Source organism: Epinephelus lanceolatus, chromosome 23, assembly GCF_041903045.1.
Source record: "Epinephelus lanceolatus isolate andai-2023 chromosome 23, ASM4190304v1, whole genome shotgun sequence".
NCBI lineage: Eukaryota > Metazoa > Chordata > Actinopteri > Perciformes > Serranidae > Epinephelus > Epinephelus lanceolatus.
The window spans coordinates 32,052,040-32,066,063 of NC_135756.1; the positions used below are offsets into that span (position 1 = coordinate 32,052,040).

The 14,024-nt window shown below is 42.3% G+C and overlaps 1 protein-coding gene across 2 annotated transcripts in view; it reads right to left on the bottom strand.

Annotated features, from left to right (window-relative positions):
- Nucleotides 1-260: 260 nt before the first annotated feature.
- braf (B-Raf proto-oncogene, serine/threonine kinase) overlaps nt 261-14,024 on the bottom strand; it is a 31,551-nt gene continuing 17,787 nt past the window's right edge. The window contains exons 7-20 of one of the 2 annotated variants that reach the window (XM_033614772.2): nt 13,856-13,975; nt 13,524-13,683; nt 12,560-12,599; nt 10,224-10,343; nt 9,205-9,341; nt 8,998-9,115; nt 7,805-7,889; nt 7,485-7,661; nt 7,361-7,407; nt 7,047-7,165; nt 6,769-6,900; nt 4,510-4,644; nt 3,101-3,254; nt 261-543 (exon numbers count right to left, since the gene is read on the bottom strand). In XM_033614772.2, coding sequence (XP_033470663.1) covers nt 521-543; nt 3,101-3,254; nt 4,510-4,644; nt 6,769-6,900; nt 7,047-7,165; nt 7,361-7,407; nt 7,485-7,661; nt 7,805-7,889; nt 8,998-9,115; nt 9,205-9,341; nt 10,224-10,343; nt 12,560-12,599; nt 13,524-13,683; nt 13,856-13,975 — 1,567 coding nt within the window. In that variant the 3' untranslated portion in view covers nt 261-520. The remainder of the gene's footprint in view (nt 544-3,100; nt 3,255-4,509; nt 4,645-6,768; nt 6,901-7,046; nt 7,166-7,360; nt 7,408-7,484; nt 7,662-7,804; nt 7,890-8,997; nt 9,116-9,204; nt 9,342-10,223; nt 10,344-12,559; nt 12,600-13,523; nt 13,684-13,855; nt 13,976-14,024) is intronic. The other variant, XM_033614773.2, reaches the window with a different exon arrangement.

Sequence of the window (14,024 nt, forward strand, 5' to 3'; positions counted from 1 at the left end):
GGAGGCCTCGTCTCCTTCCACAGGCCCCGTTTCTGCCGGCGCTCAAAGAGCAGTTCAGCGGCCTCCATCTTCACTCGCGCAGGAAATGATGGGACGAGTGGCGCCTTAAGCCCAGACTACTCTTGACGTTTCACCTCCATCTCTCCTCCCTTTTGCCTTCATCTTCTCCCTCCAGCAGGCAGTATGCCGTCTCCTCCTCAAAACTGTTTTGGTATGGATATCTTTGTGTCTTTTTTTTCTTTCTTTTTGTGAGATTCAAGTTTCTTTTTTTTTTATTTTCTTTTTTTTTAATTTTCATTTTTCCTAATTCAGTTTTGTCTGTCGCTGTGGCTGTTTGCCTGCTGGACAGCATTTTGTTGGAAGGACTCCAGTGAGGCTGCCTTCTTCAGGTGGACAGAGGAAGAAAAAAGCACATTCTTTGAGACAATTTTTTCAGTTTTTTCAGTAATGAATGAATCCACTGCATGGACACGAGACTTTTGAGAAGTGACGAGGGATGGACTGGTGGGATCTGCAGCACTTACTTAAATGCCGAAAATTCCCCTGAAAAGTAAAAACAAAGATACAAAGAAGATTAATGTGTAGGCACTGCTGCAGCCGCCACAGTAATGTCAACTCAGGCCAAGCTGTGGATATCTTTTCATGATGTCATCGGGGTGTGTGTGTGTGTGTGTGTGTGTGTGTGATAGCAGTGCCACTCATGCGGCAGTTAGCGTTATTGCTAATAAGACCACCATGACCTGTAGTGGCAGGACGCCTTGGCTGGTACCCAATGGTGGCCACCCTCCACTCTCCAGAACTATGTTAGCACCACAAGTCATGCTAATGCTGCTAACAGAGGTAATAACAATGCTAAAGGGGTTGGTTACAGACCGCCATCTAGCCACGATAAAATACGGGAACAAAGAGCCCACTCTCTGGTCTCTACTGGCTAGCTAGCAGCTCTGCACTGTGCCCCAGCAGGGTGGGAGATAGCTAGCGGTGCCGCTCATTCAGCGATTAACGTTACTGCTAGCAATGCCACCATGATCTATGGTGGTGGGACAGCATGGCTGGCACCCCATGGTGGCCACCCTCCACTCTCCGGAACCAACTATGTTAACAACACTAGCCATGCTAATACTGCTAACAGAGCTGTGTGTGTGTGTGTGTGTGTGTGTGTTAGAGTGCGGCACGGGCCGCATATTTCTGTCCGAACCCAACAGTCATTCTGTTTTGTTATGTCCGAAACCGAACCGAGCCCGACATTATTTAATTACTAAAGCACTGAGTTTGTGTCACACAGTGGTTACAGGCTATTTAACAGGCCGGGCGTGCGCTGTGGGTGCTCCGCGCAGAGGGAGACCTCCATGTTTGAGACAGGAGGGGGCGGCAGGAGGTCCGAGGCTTCCAGCGAGGGGAGAGGGAGAAATATAACAAAATAAGATAAAATAGGAAAAACCTGTCTCCCTCTTTTATTTTATTTTCAGCGTTTAATCAAGGCGGAGGCGGGCAGCGGAAGGTCCGAGGCTTCCAGCGAGGGGAGAGGGAGAAATATAACAAAATAAGATAAAATACGAAAACTTGTCTCCCTCTTTTATTTTATTTTCAGCGTTTAATCAAGGCGGAGACGGGCAGCGGAAGGTGCGAGGCTTCCAGTGAGGGGAGAGGTAGAAACAAACAGCCAGTGTGTGTGTGTGTTCTGTTCAGGTGTTGTCACGTAAATAACAGTGTCCAAGCAATAAACAGGACAGACAATAGGATTTTATTTATTTTTACACTACATTTTCACTGAAAGCTGACCGAATCCAACCCGAGCCCAAATACAATTTATACTGTACATTTTTGACCAAACTCGGCCCGACCCGTCAGGTAGGCCTACCTTCGGGACCCGTTGGGCTCGGATTGGGTAGCCACACTCTAGTGTGTGTATATGTGTCCCCTATTGGGGCCTATCTGAATTTCTGTCTTTGAGAGATATTATTTTGTAATATATAAATTTTAAATATATTAAAATTATAAGGCATCTTTGAGTAAACTGCGAGTATCATTTAAGTAGGCTATCTCGTGGCCAGGCCGAGTGTCCTCTTTTTTGGAAATCAAAATATGGTCATCCTAGTATATGTTTCTGCAGCAACGCCGTTATGCCACCATGGGTCAGGATGGCGTTACCACTAATAACGTCAATCACTGAATGAGCTAGCTAGCTCCCACCAGGCCTGGGCGATGCACAATAGAGAGCAATGGTGGCTAGCTAACCAGCATAGCATGAATACCTTATTAGCTTTGCTGTGGTAACTTAGAGCATAGTACTAGTACTACTGAACTGAAGAGTAAAATTAACTTATAGTCTGACACGTGTAACGAGACAAAAATGTTATCTGCATTTGCTGATAAATGACTAAGCGTTGACATCCCTAACAGCAATACAGATCTTATGTGGAGTTGTTCTCGTGGAAAACATGGTGAGCCTTTTTTTGCTTCCCGTGTGTTATTATTCAGAGGTGACGCTATCTGGTCAAAAACAGGATTTCAGGATCTAAAGCATCTTTCTGAGAGGATTACCAAATATGACATCAGTAGGACAGCACAGCACAACTGGGGTTCCTTCTAGGATGCAGCTTTACTATTTGTGGTTAGTATCTGGGCATCCGATTTTGCTTAGGGATCTTTACACCTAATCTAATTGCTTACATTCTTACTTTATTTTTTTCAATAACTATTTATTTAAATGGAGTCTGGTGGGACTGGGTCTAGTTAAACAAAACAAGAATGTCTGCCTCTGTGGGGATCCTTTCTATAATTTTGTCAGATACATGAAAAAATTATCTGAGCCTGTCAGTGGCAAAATCAAGCACCAGCATGTGTGTGTGTGTGTGTGTGTGTGTGTGTGTGTTTTTTTACTTGAACCATGTATCATGAGTTTTACCCTTTCAGTGTACAAACACATTTGAGAACTGAGACCATGTTGACAATCCTTCCTCCCTCAGTAATGTAGTGATGTAGAAAGGTGCTAACAACCACTGTTGAGACTCATAAACATCAGTCTCAGCAGCAGCTGTTGGGACCTCTCCTGTGTACATGTGTATAAGCTCTCATGTGTATGTGCGCATGAGCTCACCATAGCCCCCGGCCTGGATGGGGGTTTTGGGTGAGGCGCAGGCGTACAAGCTGAAGTCCTCCGTCTGAAAGCCGGCTCGGTTTAGCGAAGGCTCTGAGGCGCTGCGGTGGATTTTGGGTAATGAGCGAGCAAGCAGCTCGATGGACGCCAAGATCTGACAGAATACACACAGCACAGCCGCAGGGTCATCAGTCACAATCAGTTTGATCACCATTGACAACTAATCAAAACCATTAACGATGGCGTGTGCTGCATTTGGAGAATGTACAGAACTGAGTCATTGCTTGAGTTCAGCTGCTTTCTCTCATCCTATGAACCTCTGAGGCCATCTGGTGGCAAAGCTAATCAGTTCCTCCTTGATTTAAATCTGTCAGGTTTTGGGACAGAGGAAAAGTTATTAAAAGAAAAGAAATCCAACTTTTTCAGGCATGTGACAGGCCAGGACAAAAAAAAAAAAAAAAAAAAAAAAAGTGGGAAACTCAATGCACTTTGAGAAACACTATCCAAAAACAAATTGTGTTATTTGTCCCCTGTCATAAATTTGGCAAAATTATTCAAGTACTATTCAACAGGGGTGGGGGAAATAATAGATACAACATATTATTACAATATTTTTGTGTGGCAATATTGTATCAATATCAATATTTTATTATATAAATTAGTAATATTACAAGTACGAATTAAACTTTTGGTGGCCGACTAGAATCATAAAATCAATTACTTTTTCAGTTCACTAGATAAATTTTGCTGCAATAAAAATCATCAAAGTGAGATGGACAGAATTTTTCCTTTTGGGACACAGTTTACAGCTGAAAAAAGTTAATAAATCACAATATATTGCAATATAATTTATCCCAATGCTCAGCATATCGCAACTTTTTTTAATATTGCATGAAATGATGCACTGGCACTAAACCCAAACAAAGAGACCAATAGAAGCTCGCCATGGAGGCAAAACACACTAAAAGAAACTAAAAGCAAAGAGTGGGATTCCAGCAAAGAGGAAAACCTTGTGGAGTTGTGTCAGCAGAAGCCTTGCCTGTATGATGTGTCCTCTAGCTCTTACCATGATCACGTAAAGAAGGACAAAACACAGAAGGAAAATGTGGGAGGGTTGCAGCTGCCAGGTGAGCAACCTAGCAGCTACAGTATATAGTGGCCACAAAACTTAAGGTTATTTAATAATGTGACCCTCTATGTTGTGCTTCACAGTTGGAGAAGTAATAACCCATGCGGCATCCTTGTGCACTCAGTATGGGAAGCTGTCATCGTACAGCTAGGCTGTGTCATCTGCATACATCAAACTTGATGTCAAACCCAAGTTTATTAGATCCATGTCGCACAGTGTAGCTGCACTAAACTTAGAAGATTTCTAAAATCTCACAGCCTAAAGGAGGCTTTAGTCTCACCTGAGGGAAGAGAGGCCGCTCCTCTCTCTTCTTCTTCAGGCAGTCGGCCATCAGTCTCTTCATGGCCTTTGGACAGTTGCTGCGCACCTTGCTGAGGTCAGGAGACAGGTAACCTCGACCTACCATAAATATGATCTGTGGGAACAGAAAATAGGAGTCGTTAGTATTTGTTTGCAGGGATAATCACTCTGTAGATGTGTAGCTTCCAATAAGCTTAAGTGTTGATGTTAGGGAATGTGACTGAACAGTGTTACTGTTATACTTTTACACTGTTTGCTGTGCTAATTTTATTATTGTAAAAAGCTATTATAAATTGATTAATTAAACTGAATTAAAACTAATTAGATTAATCTAAAGTAAATTAAGTGCATTTAAAGGAATACAATTTGTACAGAAGAACAAGGTTAAATCAAAAATCTTGCTTGCCGGGTTCGGTTCGGGTTCGGCCCACTTCACATGCTGCTGTGTTGTGCTATGGCCTATTCTAGAGCTGGAATTTGTTTTTTTACGTAACAACACCTGAACGCAACACACAGCAGTATGCTTGACTGTGTATAACAGCAGTCTTTTGATGGTCATTTACACACTGTCCATAACAATAAGTATGTCAGGTAACAAACTGGGTCGTGCACATTGGGGTGGAACTCCGCTGTGAGAGCCGAGACAGAAATGACATGCCGTGGTGTAAATGAGACAAATAACATAATGCTATTTAGTTTGTTTAATAAAAGGACAAGATATAGACCTGTTCTATAGGAAAGGTAACCTTAATATTATTTTCTATATAGCACCAGATCACAACAGAAGTCATTTAACTTGACCTTCAAGGGGGGTTGGGGGGCCACTGGGGGGGTGGGCCATCCCCCTAATATAATGGTAGGGGAAACAATGTTGTTTACTAACAGTAAAATGGGTCTATTGTTTATGCTTTTATATTGGGTTAGGTAATACTGAGTATGATAGAAACATAGATTGTGTAAAACAGGGTTCCTACACATTTGGAATTTCAAAATTCCATACTTTTCCATACCCTAATTTCCAGACTTCTCTGCGTTTTGTTTTGTTTTGTTTTTTTCCCCTCAGAGAATATGCAACATCTGAGTAAATATATCAGTGTATCATATTTCACATCATATTTAATTATTCTTAATAGGCAATTGTAGCCAAGTACCATAATGGCATGCAAATAAAAACTCAGGTAAGTTCAATGTCTGGGCTGAGGCAAAAAGGTTGGGACTCTGGGTGCAAGCGATGCAGTAACGAGACGTCAGTGTTTGTTCCTTTCATGTGGCTCAGAATCGCCTTCTCCCCCATGTTGGCGATGTCAAACGATTTCACACAAAGCTTGCATCTAGCTCTGTGTGTGAATTGGGAATCCTTGGCCAACCAGTATTTATATACGGTATTGTCAAGCCATCCATCCAAAAACTTGCATCTACCCATTGCGAACCACGTGAAACTCGTCTTCTTGTCGAAGGTGCAGTGTTGGAGTGAAACTTGATACCTGGGGGGCTGGAGGAGGGTCATGGGGCAGCGGACTGGCCATACCACTTGTCAATCAGGTAAAAGGGGCAGTATGTTTTCTGAGACGTTTGCTCTCACACAAACTGTGCTTGGCCCGGCATAAAACACGATCCGGATTGATTAAATTATTTTTGGAAATACCTAATTTCCTATTTTAGAAAACAGTATTTTAGAACAGTGATAATAGTCTGGAAACATAAATATTTTTCCATACTTCATTTTCCATACTTTTTAATACCTGGAAATTGTTCAAATTTATTTCCATACTTTTCCCTACTTTCCATACTTGCGTAGGATAATGAATGAAGCCACCGTGATGTCACCAATTCATATGTGGACTGTTTTAAAGCCTGGAGTTCGCCATTTTGGCCGTCGCCATCTAGGATTTTTGGAGCCAGAAGTTATGAGAGGGTGGAGCTGATTCTAATGCTAGCTTTTAGCTCAGTTAGCACATTGCATTTACAACTATGGTTGACTGTGCTAATGCTAATTTTTGCTAGCAAAAAACAGACATGCCTAAAACCATTCAAAAAAAAAAAAAAAAAAAAAAAGTACTTACTGGAAAAACAGAAATTCCAACTCCTTAGAAGGTCTTTCAGTACAACCAAATAATAAACAACTTTTAGGCAACAAAATTGTTACAATTAACTTTCATGCAATATATTGAACACGTGTAGCAGAGTAAGCTGTGTTTACGAAGCATCTGTGTCAGTGTGATTCACTGAGTCCTCTCACCTGGTCTCTGTTGTTAATGTTGGAGTAGGGCAGTGCTCCTGACATGAGCTCGTACAGCACGATGCCAAACGCGTAGACGTCCGACTGAAAGCTGTAGGGATTCTTGTCCTGCAGCCGGATCACCTCTGGAGCCTGACAGAGCACAGGTTACACTGACTGTCACATGACATCCAGCTCACACCTACTTTTAAATCATTTCATAATAATGAACCAAGAGAAGGAATGTAAAGCTAGTAAAATGAAAACTATGTGAACTGATGTAGGAGAGAAACACTGACCATCCACAGTATAGAGCCAGACAGCTGTTCAAACTGGTGGGAGCCACTCCAGCGGGACTTGACTGTAGCCAGACCAAAGTCCCCAATTTTCACTGTCAGATCCTCGTGGAGGAAAATATCTGGAGGAGACAAGGTCAAGGAAACACTTCTTCTACATCATAGCTCTTTAACATGAAAGGAATTGTGCTTATATTGTCATCCTTCCTTGTCTGTTAGCAAGTTAAATCCAAACATCATCAACAGATGTAAATTTCATGTGAAGGACAGAAAGACCTCAAGATGAACTGATTGAGTGACATGATTCAAAAGGATACTGTTGCTCTTCAGATCTCTGTGGATGATTGATTTGGCGTGCAGGTAACTGAGGAGGAAAAGAGAAAGTTTTTAGACCAACTGCACGCATTGTGCGAATGCTGTTGCATTTGCTGAGGAACTCACTCCATGCCCTGAGCGGTCTGCCGGGCGATGTCGATCAGCTTGATCATCTCAAACTTGGTCTCGATGATGTGCAGGTGGTGGTACAGACTGGAGCCTTCACACCACTGGGTCACGATGGCCAGCTGAGGCTTGGTGGTGTAGCCCATGAACAGCAGGATGTTCACATGACGCGTTTTCCTGAGTGTAAACACACACAGCAGGTTGATGAAAAGGTTGTTTGGTATTGTTAAAAGGTAATACTTCAGTGATATGATGTTAATTTGTCATGCATTATAAAGTGCAAAAAGTCCCCTAATTCAAGGATAGATGGCAGAAGTTACCTGAGGACTCCCACTTCATTCTTGAAGGCCTGAAGCTGCTGTGGTGTGGGAGCAGTGACATTCAACATCTTCACCGCCACGTCCCCTGAAAGGAGACGGAGGACATTTCAGTCAAAAAAATATGCAAAAGTTGGTTATAAGAAAATGTTGTACAAACACAGCTGCACAATTTCCCCAGCCCTCCACAGTGGGCTCCAAAGGGCTTTGTTACAAACCCTTTTTACACAGAGATGGTGCTGTAGGGCCGCTACAAAGTCCCTTCTTTATACTTCCTTTGGATTTTTACACAGAACCAAATGACAACGGCATTGTCATTATACACTGCATCTCAGCTTCGCAGAATCAAAAGAGGCGTGACCGGCATTACATGTAACACAACTATTGAAAGCTACATCCCAGCAAGCAGTTTTTGGTTTAAAAAACGTCTAATAGCTGTCTACATGAAGACCTGACGTCTAGGCTAAATCACGGCTGAATTTGGGCTGTCAGTGAAAATTTGGTAGACGTCTAACCATAGCCAAAGTGTAGACGTCATCAATTATACAGCTATGTAGAGACCATATCCAAAAAATGGAGATAAACATATTTTAATTACTGTTGACTCTCCATACGTGATTGAATATCATACCGCACGCCATCTGCAATGGCGAAAATTACATTTAATCAATTTCAAAATTAAATCGGCTAGATTTGGGTTACATGTAGCTAGACTAAATCGGAGCTAAATATAGCCAATACGTTTAAATCACGACTATTGCTTGCTGGGATGGCTCTATATGTCTAATTTAATGTTTGTATTCAAAAGTCAAATTTGTTCATCTTAACAGCTAAAAATATAACATCTAAACAGGTCAAATGTGCCTTAAGATGACAGAAAATGCCCTGTTTAGTGCTTTCTGTGTGCAACCATTTCACCAGTTTCTGGGGTAAGTCATCTATTCTGAGTGTGTTACAACAACAAACAAAAAAGTATTGAAAAGGCACCTAAATTTCGGTATACTGTGCATCATTAGTATTTGGAGCTGAGTCAAATTAAAGAGTGTGGATTTATGGTATCAAAGGAACATGTCACCCAGTGTGTCGGTATGGTTCACTGAACTGCTTGAGTTCTTTGTATGAACAGTGTGTTGATACCCAGACGATTCCTGGCTTGAAGCTAGTAGTCTGATAACACAGTATAGCACTGGTCTTACCATGCCACTTTCCCTTGAAGACAGTTCCAAAGGATCCAGAGCCTATCCTCTGACCCAGAGTGATCTGACCCTCAGGGATTTCCCAGTCGTCACTGGAGTCCCTTCTCCCCAGGGTTTTCTGTTCCACAGGACACTCAGTCAGCACAAGCACATCGAATATGGACATCCAACTCCAGAAAAATACCAACATCTGTGTCAATGTCTCACCATCTTATTGCGGTCCTCAGACGAGGACGACGACTTGCGCTCCCTCTGCGGGCACGGCGATTTCTGTGGAACCTTGACATTGGTCAGAGAGCCAGGTAAAGAGGCGGGAGGCGTGGCCGACAGCCCTGTGGTGGAGCCTGGAGGGGGGTCAGGGATGAAAAGAAGGGAAACAATAAAAGAAGAGAGGTGAGGTGGGAAGCTAAAAAAAGGGTGAGACAAAGAGTAAAGAAAGAGGAGGTTTGGGCGAGGACAGGGATTGAGGCGTCTGTATCAGTTGTGTGTGTGTGTGTGTGTGTGTGTGTGTGTTTGTTTGGTCACATGCAGAGAAGAGGTGACGGGGTGCTCTGTTGGATGGCAGTTTTAATCATTTAAAACTTCATAAAGTCCATCACTGTTATTAACTACCTCTGTCAGCATCACAAAGGATTTGATGTTTGTTTGTTTGTTTTTTCATCAGAAAGGAGCCTGATTTTAAACAGTGTCAGTTTATAGATGGTTATACAATGACTACATATATTTACTGAATCACATTTTTGTTTAGAAATATTGCAAGCCCAAGCTGACAGAAAACAAGAAATATGCAATTCTTTTGTGTGAACTTACCCTTTAAATACTGGAAGTCATGTTGATCATGTTCTCTTTTACATCAAAAAGCCATCTAAACAAATGTGTGTGTTTTCATTTGATGTGATGTGATGAAAGCCCTGGAGTCAGAAGTGATGTCATTTAACTGGTAACAATTATTGATTCATTATTCACTACAGTTACTTGATCAAAGGAGCATTTCAGCAATCAAACCACCATCCATAGAAAGAGTGTCTGATCAGACTAGTGGTGAGATTTCTGTGTAACCTGTGAGCTGTCAGGTTTGTGTGGAGAGAGAGCATGTGAGGACATAAAAGGAAAGAGAGAGAGAGTGGGGGACACACAGTGGATGGGACACAGGGCTGGGGTTGGTGTGTAGGGAGTGGTGGGGTGGAGAGGGTGGAGGACACAGGAACACACAGAGGCCTAACTACCTCGGAAAACAGGCTCGGGCTCAAAATCAAACACTATGTCATTGGGGTAGGAGTATAGGAGGGGGCTTGAGGTCCGTGTTCGGTGCTTCCTCAAGCAGCGGGCGGGGTGGGTCGGGGGGGCTGCAGGGCAAAGAGAAACAGACAGACCATCACTGCTACTCACCCTGCCCCTCTCACCTCTAACTACCTACAACTGAGCTTCTGGATGGAGAGTTCTCCTACCATATTACATGTGTTCCTCAGGGTATAAGCAGGTTTCACACTGCTACTTTTTACTCTAAGATACAGGTTGTAAATCTTGTTGTAAACATTATGGGAAATTCTCTTATGTGCTATCTTTCCTGAAGTGAGATGAGAAGATGTATATCAGTTTGACTGTCTCTATCTGTCTGTTTAAGATTCTGTATGTGACACTCAGAGCGTTACTACAGCAGCAAACCACTATTTGCTATGTAAAGTTATAGTGGAGTAATGGAGTCATGTGCAGAGAATGAAGTCACGCTCGCTCTGTGGTATTATAATCTGAGCTTCTCTGTGGTTCGTTGTGGTCCACACATGCATACTAGTTCACGTGTGTATCCCACTAGCTCCTCTGTAGCTTATGGCCGCAACTTTGCACTGCTCTCATACGGCGATTACTGCTGATATTGGAATGACGTCATCGTGGAAGCTTACCACCCACCGTTAGCTCTATCAGTGCTGTTGTAGTTCTGTAGTGCTATTTATGGAGTTCGCACCGTTAGCTGCTAGCTGCCAGCTCCACCTCCTCCATGTTGAGAACTGTATGCAGACAACTCATGCTCTGAATTTTGCTCAGAGCCCATTTAAGAAATGAGTTGGAGTCAGGATGTTAGCTTAGCTTAGCATAAAGAATGGAAGCAGGAGGAAACAGCTAGCCCACCTCTGTATGAAGATCAAACACACAGACTAGCGTCTCTAAAGCTAACCAATTAACACCCTAATGATTTGTGTGAAATTGTATCATAATTAGTGTATGAATTCTTGAGTTATGGCAAACATACATTTTGGGACTACCACATTTTAATCAGTTTATCCTTGAGTCAAAGTAGACGTTTGTGCCAAATTTGGAAAAAGAAAAAAAATCCCTCAAGGCGTTCTTGAGATATTACGTTCGCAAGATTGAGACAGGTGCAAGGTCACAGTGACCTTGACCTTTAACCACCAAAATGTAATCAGCTCATTGCTGAGTCCAAGTGGCCATTCGTGCCAAATTTGAGGAAATTCCCCTAAGGTGTCCCTCAAGGTGAAATTCCCTCAAGGACCTGGAAGACTGGATGGATGAAACCTAAAAACGTAGTGCCTCCAGCCACAGCTATCGCTGGCACAGAGACATAAAAATATTGAAATATAGCAAGTGGCCTACTCATCCATCTTTTAAGTGGTTACGTCTCTAGTCTGATCTCAAGCACACAGCTGATATTTACATGGTAAAATCACTGGTTTAAAACTAAAAAGTGGTTACTATGAATGAAGTGAGAATCTGATATTTTTAAAATTGTTGGATTTATGACAGAACTATGGATTGTGGACAATTGGGTCCCAGTTTAGGAATTTGACTGCAAAAGTGCAGTGGCACTGTCAAACACACTGTACATATTCCAATGAAAATCAAGAACCTTCATTAAAAAAAGTATTCAGACCTGTCTGTTTCTTAGCAGGATATCTTATGAACTTGTTACCAGACTACTGGTAAAAGCTAGGACATGTTTTCACAGGTAAAAAAACCTTGAAACAATTCCTTAATATTGTGAGATGAGGAATGCTACTTGAATAAAAAAAAAATCTGTATGCCATGGCTGTCTACTATTTTGTGTAGTTATGTGGATTCAGATGGAAACAATTCTATGCTCTTTTAAATGATCAAATAACACATTTTGAGGATTTTGCAGCAGGACCTCCCTCTAAGTCTTTTAAGTACCAACTAAAACCCTATTTCTGACAACAATTAGTTCTCTTATCAAAAGCATGTGTTTAGCTTTACATCATGAAAACTCCAACAGGCCCCTGATTTACTGACGATTTTATTTTCCTCTCCTCTTTTGTGATGAGGAGGAGCTGGGCCTGACAGAAGTCAGACTGAAAAAGAAAACGAGGTCTGATGAAGTGGAGGTTAACCCTGACTCACAGATGTGAATAAACATGTGTGTCCTCAGCTAACTGCTCTCAGTGACTGGTAGGGTGCAGGACTAAACAAAACCGACTCAACTTCTTGGGTCTGAACTTCACACACACACAAAAGACCAAGAGCACGCAGACGCGGGATGGTGGGAAAAAAGCCACAGATTGAGCCACAAGTCTGCTACTTTGATGCTTACCTCCATCTGACCTTGGCAAGCCCTGATCTCGAATCAGGTCCTGAATAGAAGAAGGAAGGGAAATGAGTCATAAAGACTTTTCACACGTATAATTTACTGTTCTGCACTGTATTGTACAATTTACTGTAGCCACATTATTAGGAACTACTGTCACAGAAAGTGTAGTAGCTGGAGGTGCATCCATGTTTTCAGAACCAATACTAATAATTATGTTCATATTATTCTCAGTATCAAACGAATACATTTTTTTGTCGCAGTAACGTTATTCAAAAGTAGCAACTTTTTGGGTGAGAAAAATGTTCAGCTCAGTCCTGTTTCTACCACTCGTCTTAGAGTGCCCCTTTGCCCCTTGGAAAAGAGTTCTTAACGAACAATACATATGTATTTCTTTCGTTGCTTGTTCAGCCATTTTGCCGATGATGTCTTATAATATGCCTCTAAAAAACCTCTGTTTGTTGGACCATGTAGCATGTACACTTCACCCTCTATCCCAACAAGAATCTAGACATCCTACCCCTAGACCTGAATGTGCTAAACAGAGTGGTGAGGGTTAGGTGTTAGGGGTCAGGGGTGTATTGGGATTCAGCCTTAGTGTAGACCACATGCTGGTTTTTACAGGTTGCACTTAGAGAGAATGGGTGGAGCAGGGCCTGGCCATATTTTGAGAATTATTCTTTTGTTTTTGTCCTAATTCCCATTCATTATTAGCATAGTTAGCCTGCATTAGCTCTGAGGGCTCACTTGGCGTCTTTACTATATTACATGAATGTCGCTGTCACCCTGAGCGCCCTACAAAACGATGTAAAAACTCTCAAACTCTATATGAAAGGAAAGACAAATAGTCAAATATTCGTATTTAACAGCTCAGTCTGATTCCACTGACATAATTCTGTCTTTTTTCATAGTTAATAGTTAAGAAGCACACATCAATCAGAGTCTGTCAAGTAACGTGGGGAATACTCACATCGATGTTGACAGGCTCGATGGTATTGATATGGACGTTGGGAGCGGAGGACGAACGGTCCCGCTGGCCAAACTGGTTGCGGTGGTCCTCCTCATTGGGCCGGAAACTGGGCGGGATGGGTATGGACTTGGACGGGGACACAGTGGTGTGGCATATAGACCTGGACATGAATTTTGTAAGTAAAAAGTATTATAAAGAGACTTTTTTACTTCTTGCAGGAGACATTTCTGCTCATTTGTGATAAAACATTGAAAAACACTGGAGAAACACAATAAGAGGAGAATGACTCCTACTCTTGTTGCCACTGAGGAGTGTAAAGATGGAGGACTCACCCGGTGGAGTCAGATGGGGGGAGTGATGGACAGGCCTCAGACACGGGGGTGGTTCCCTCTGAGGAGACCTCCTCCTGGGTAAACGGGTGATGCTCGAAGAACTTGGACACTAGCAACAAGCTGCAGAACACACATCATCAAGATGACACATTTAATATTAAGTCATTCT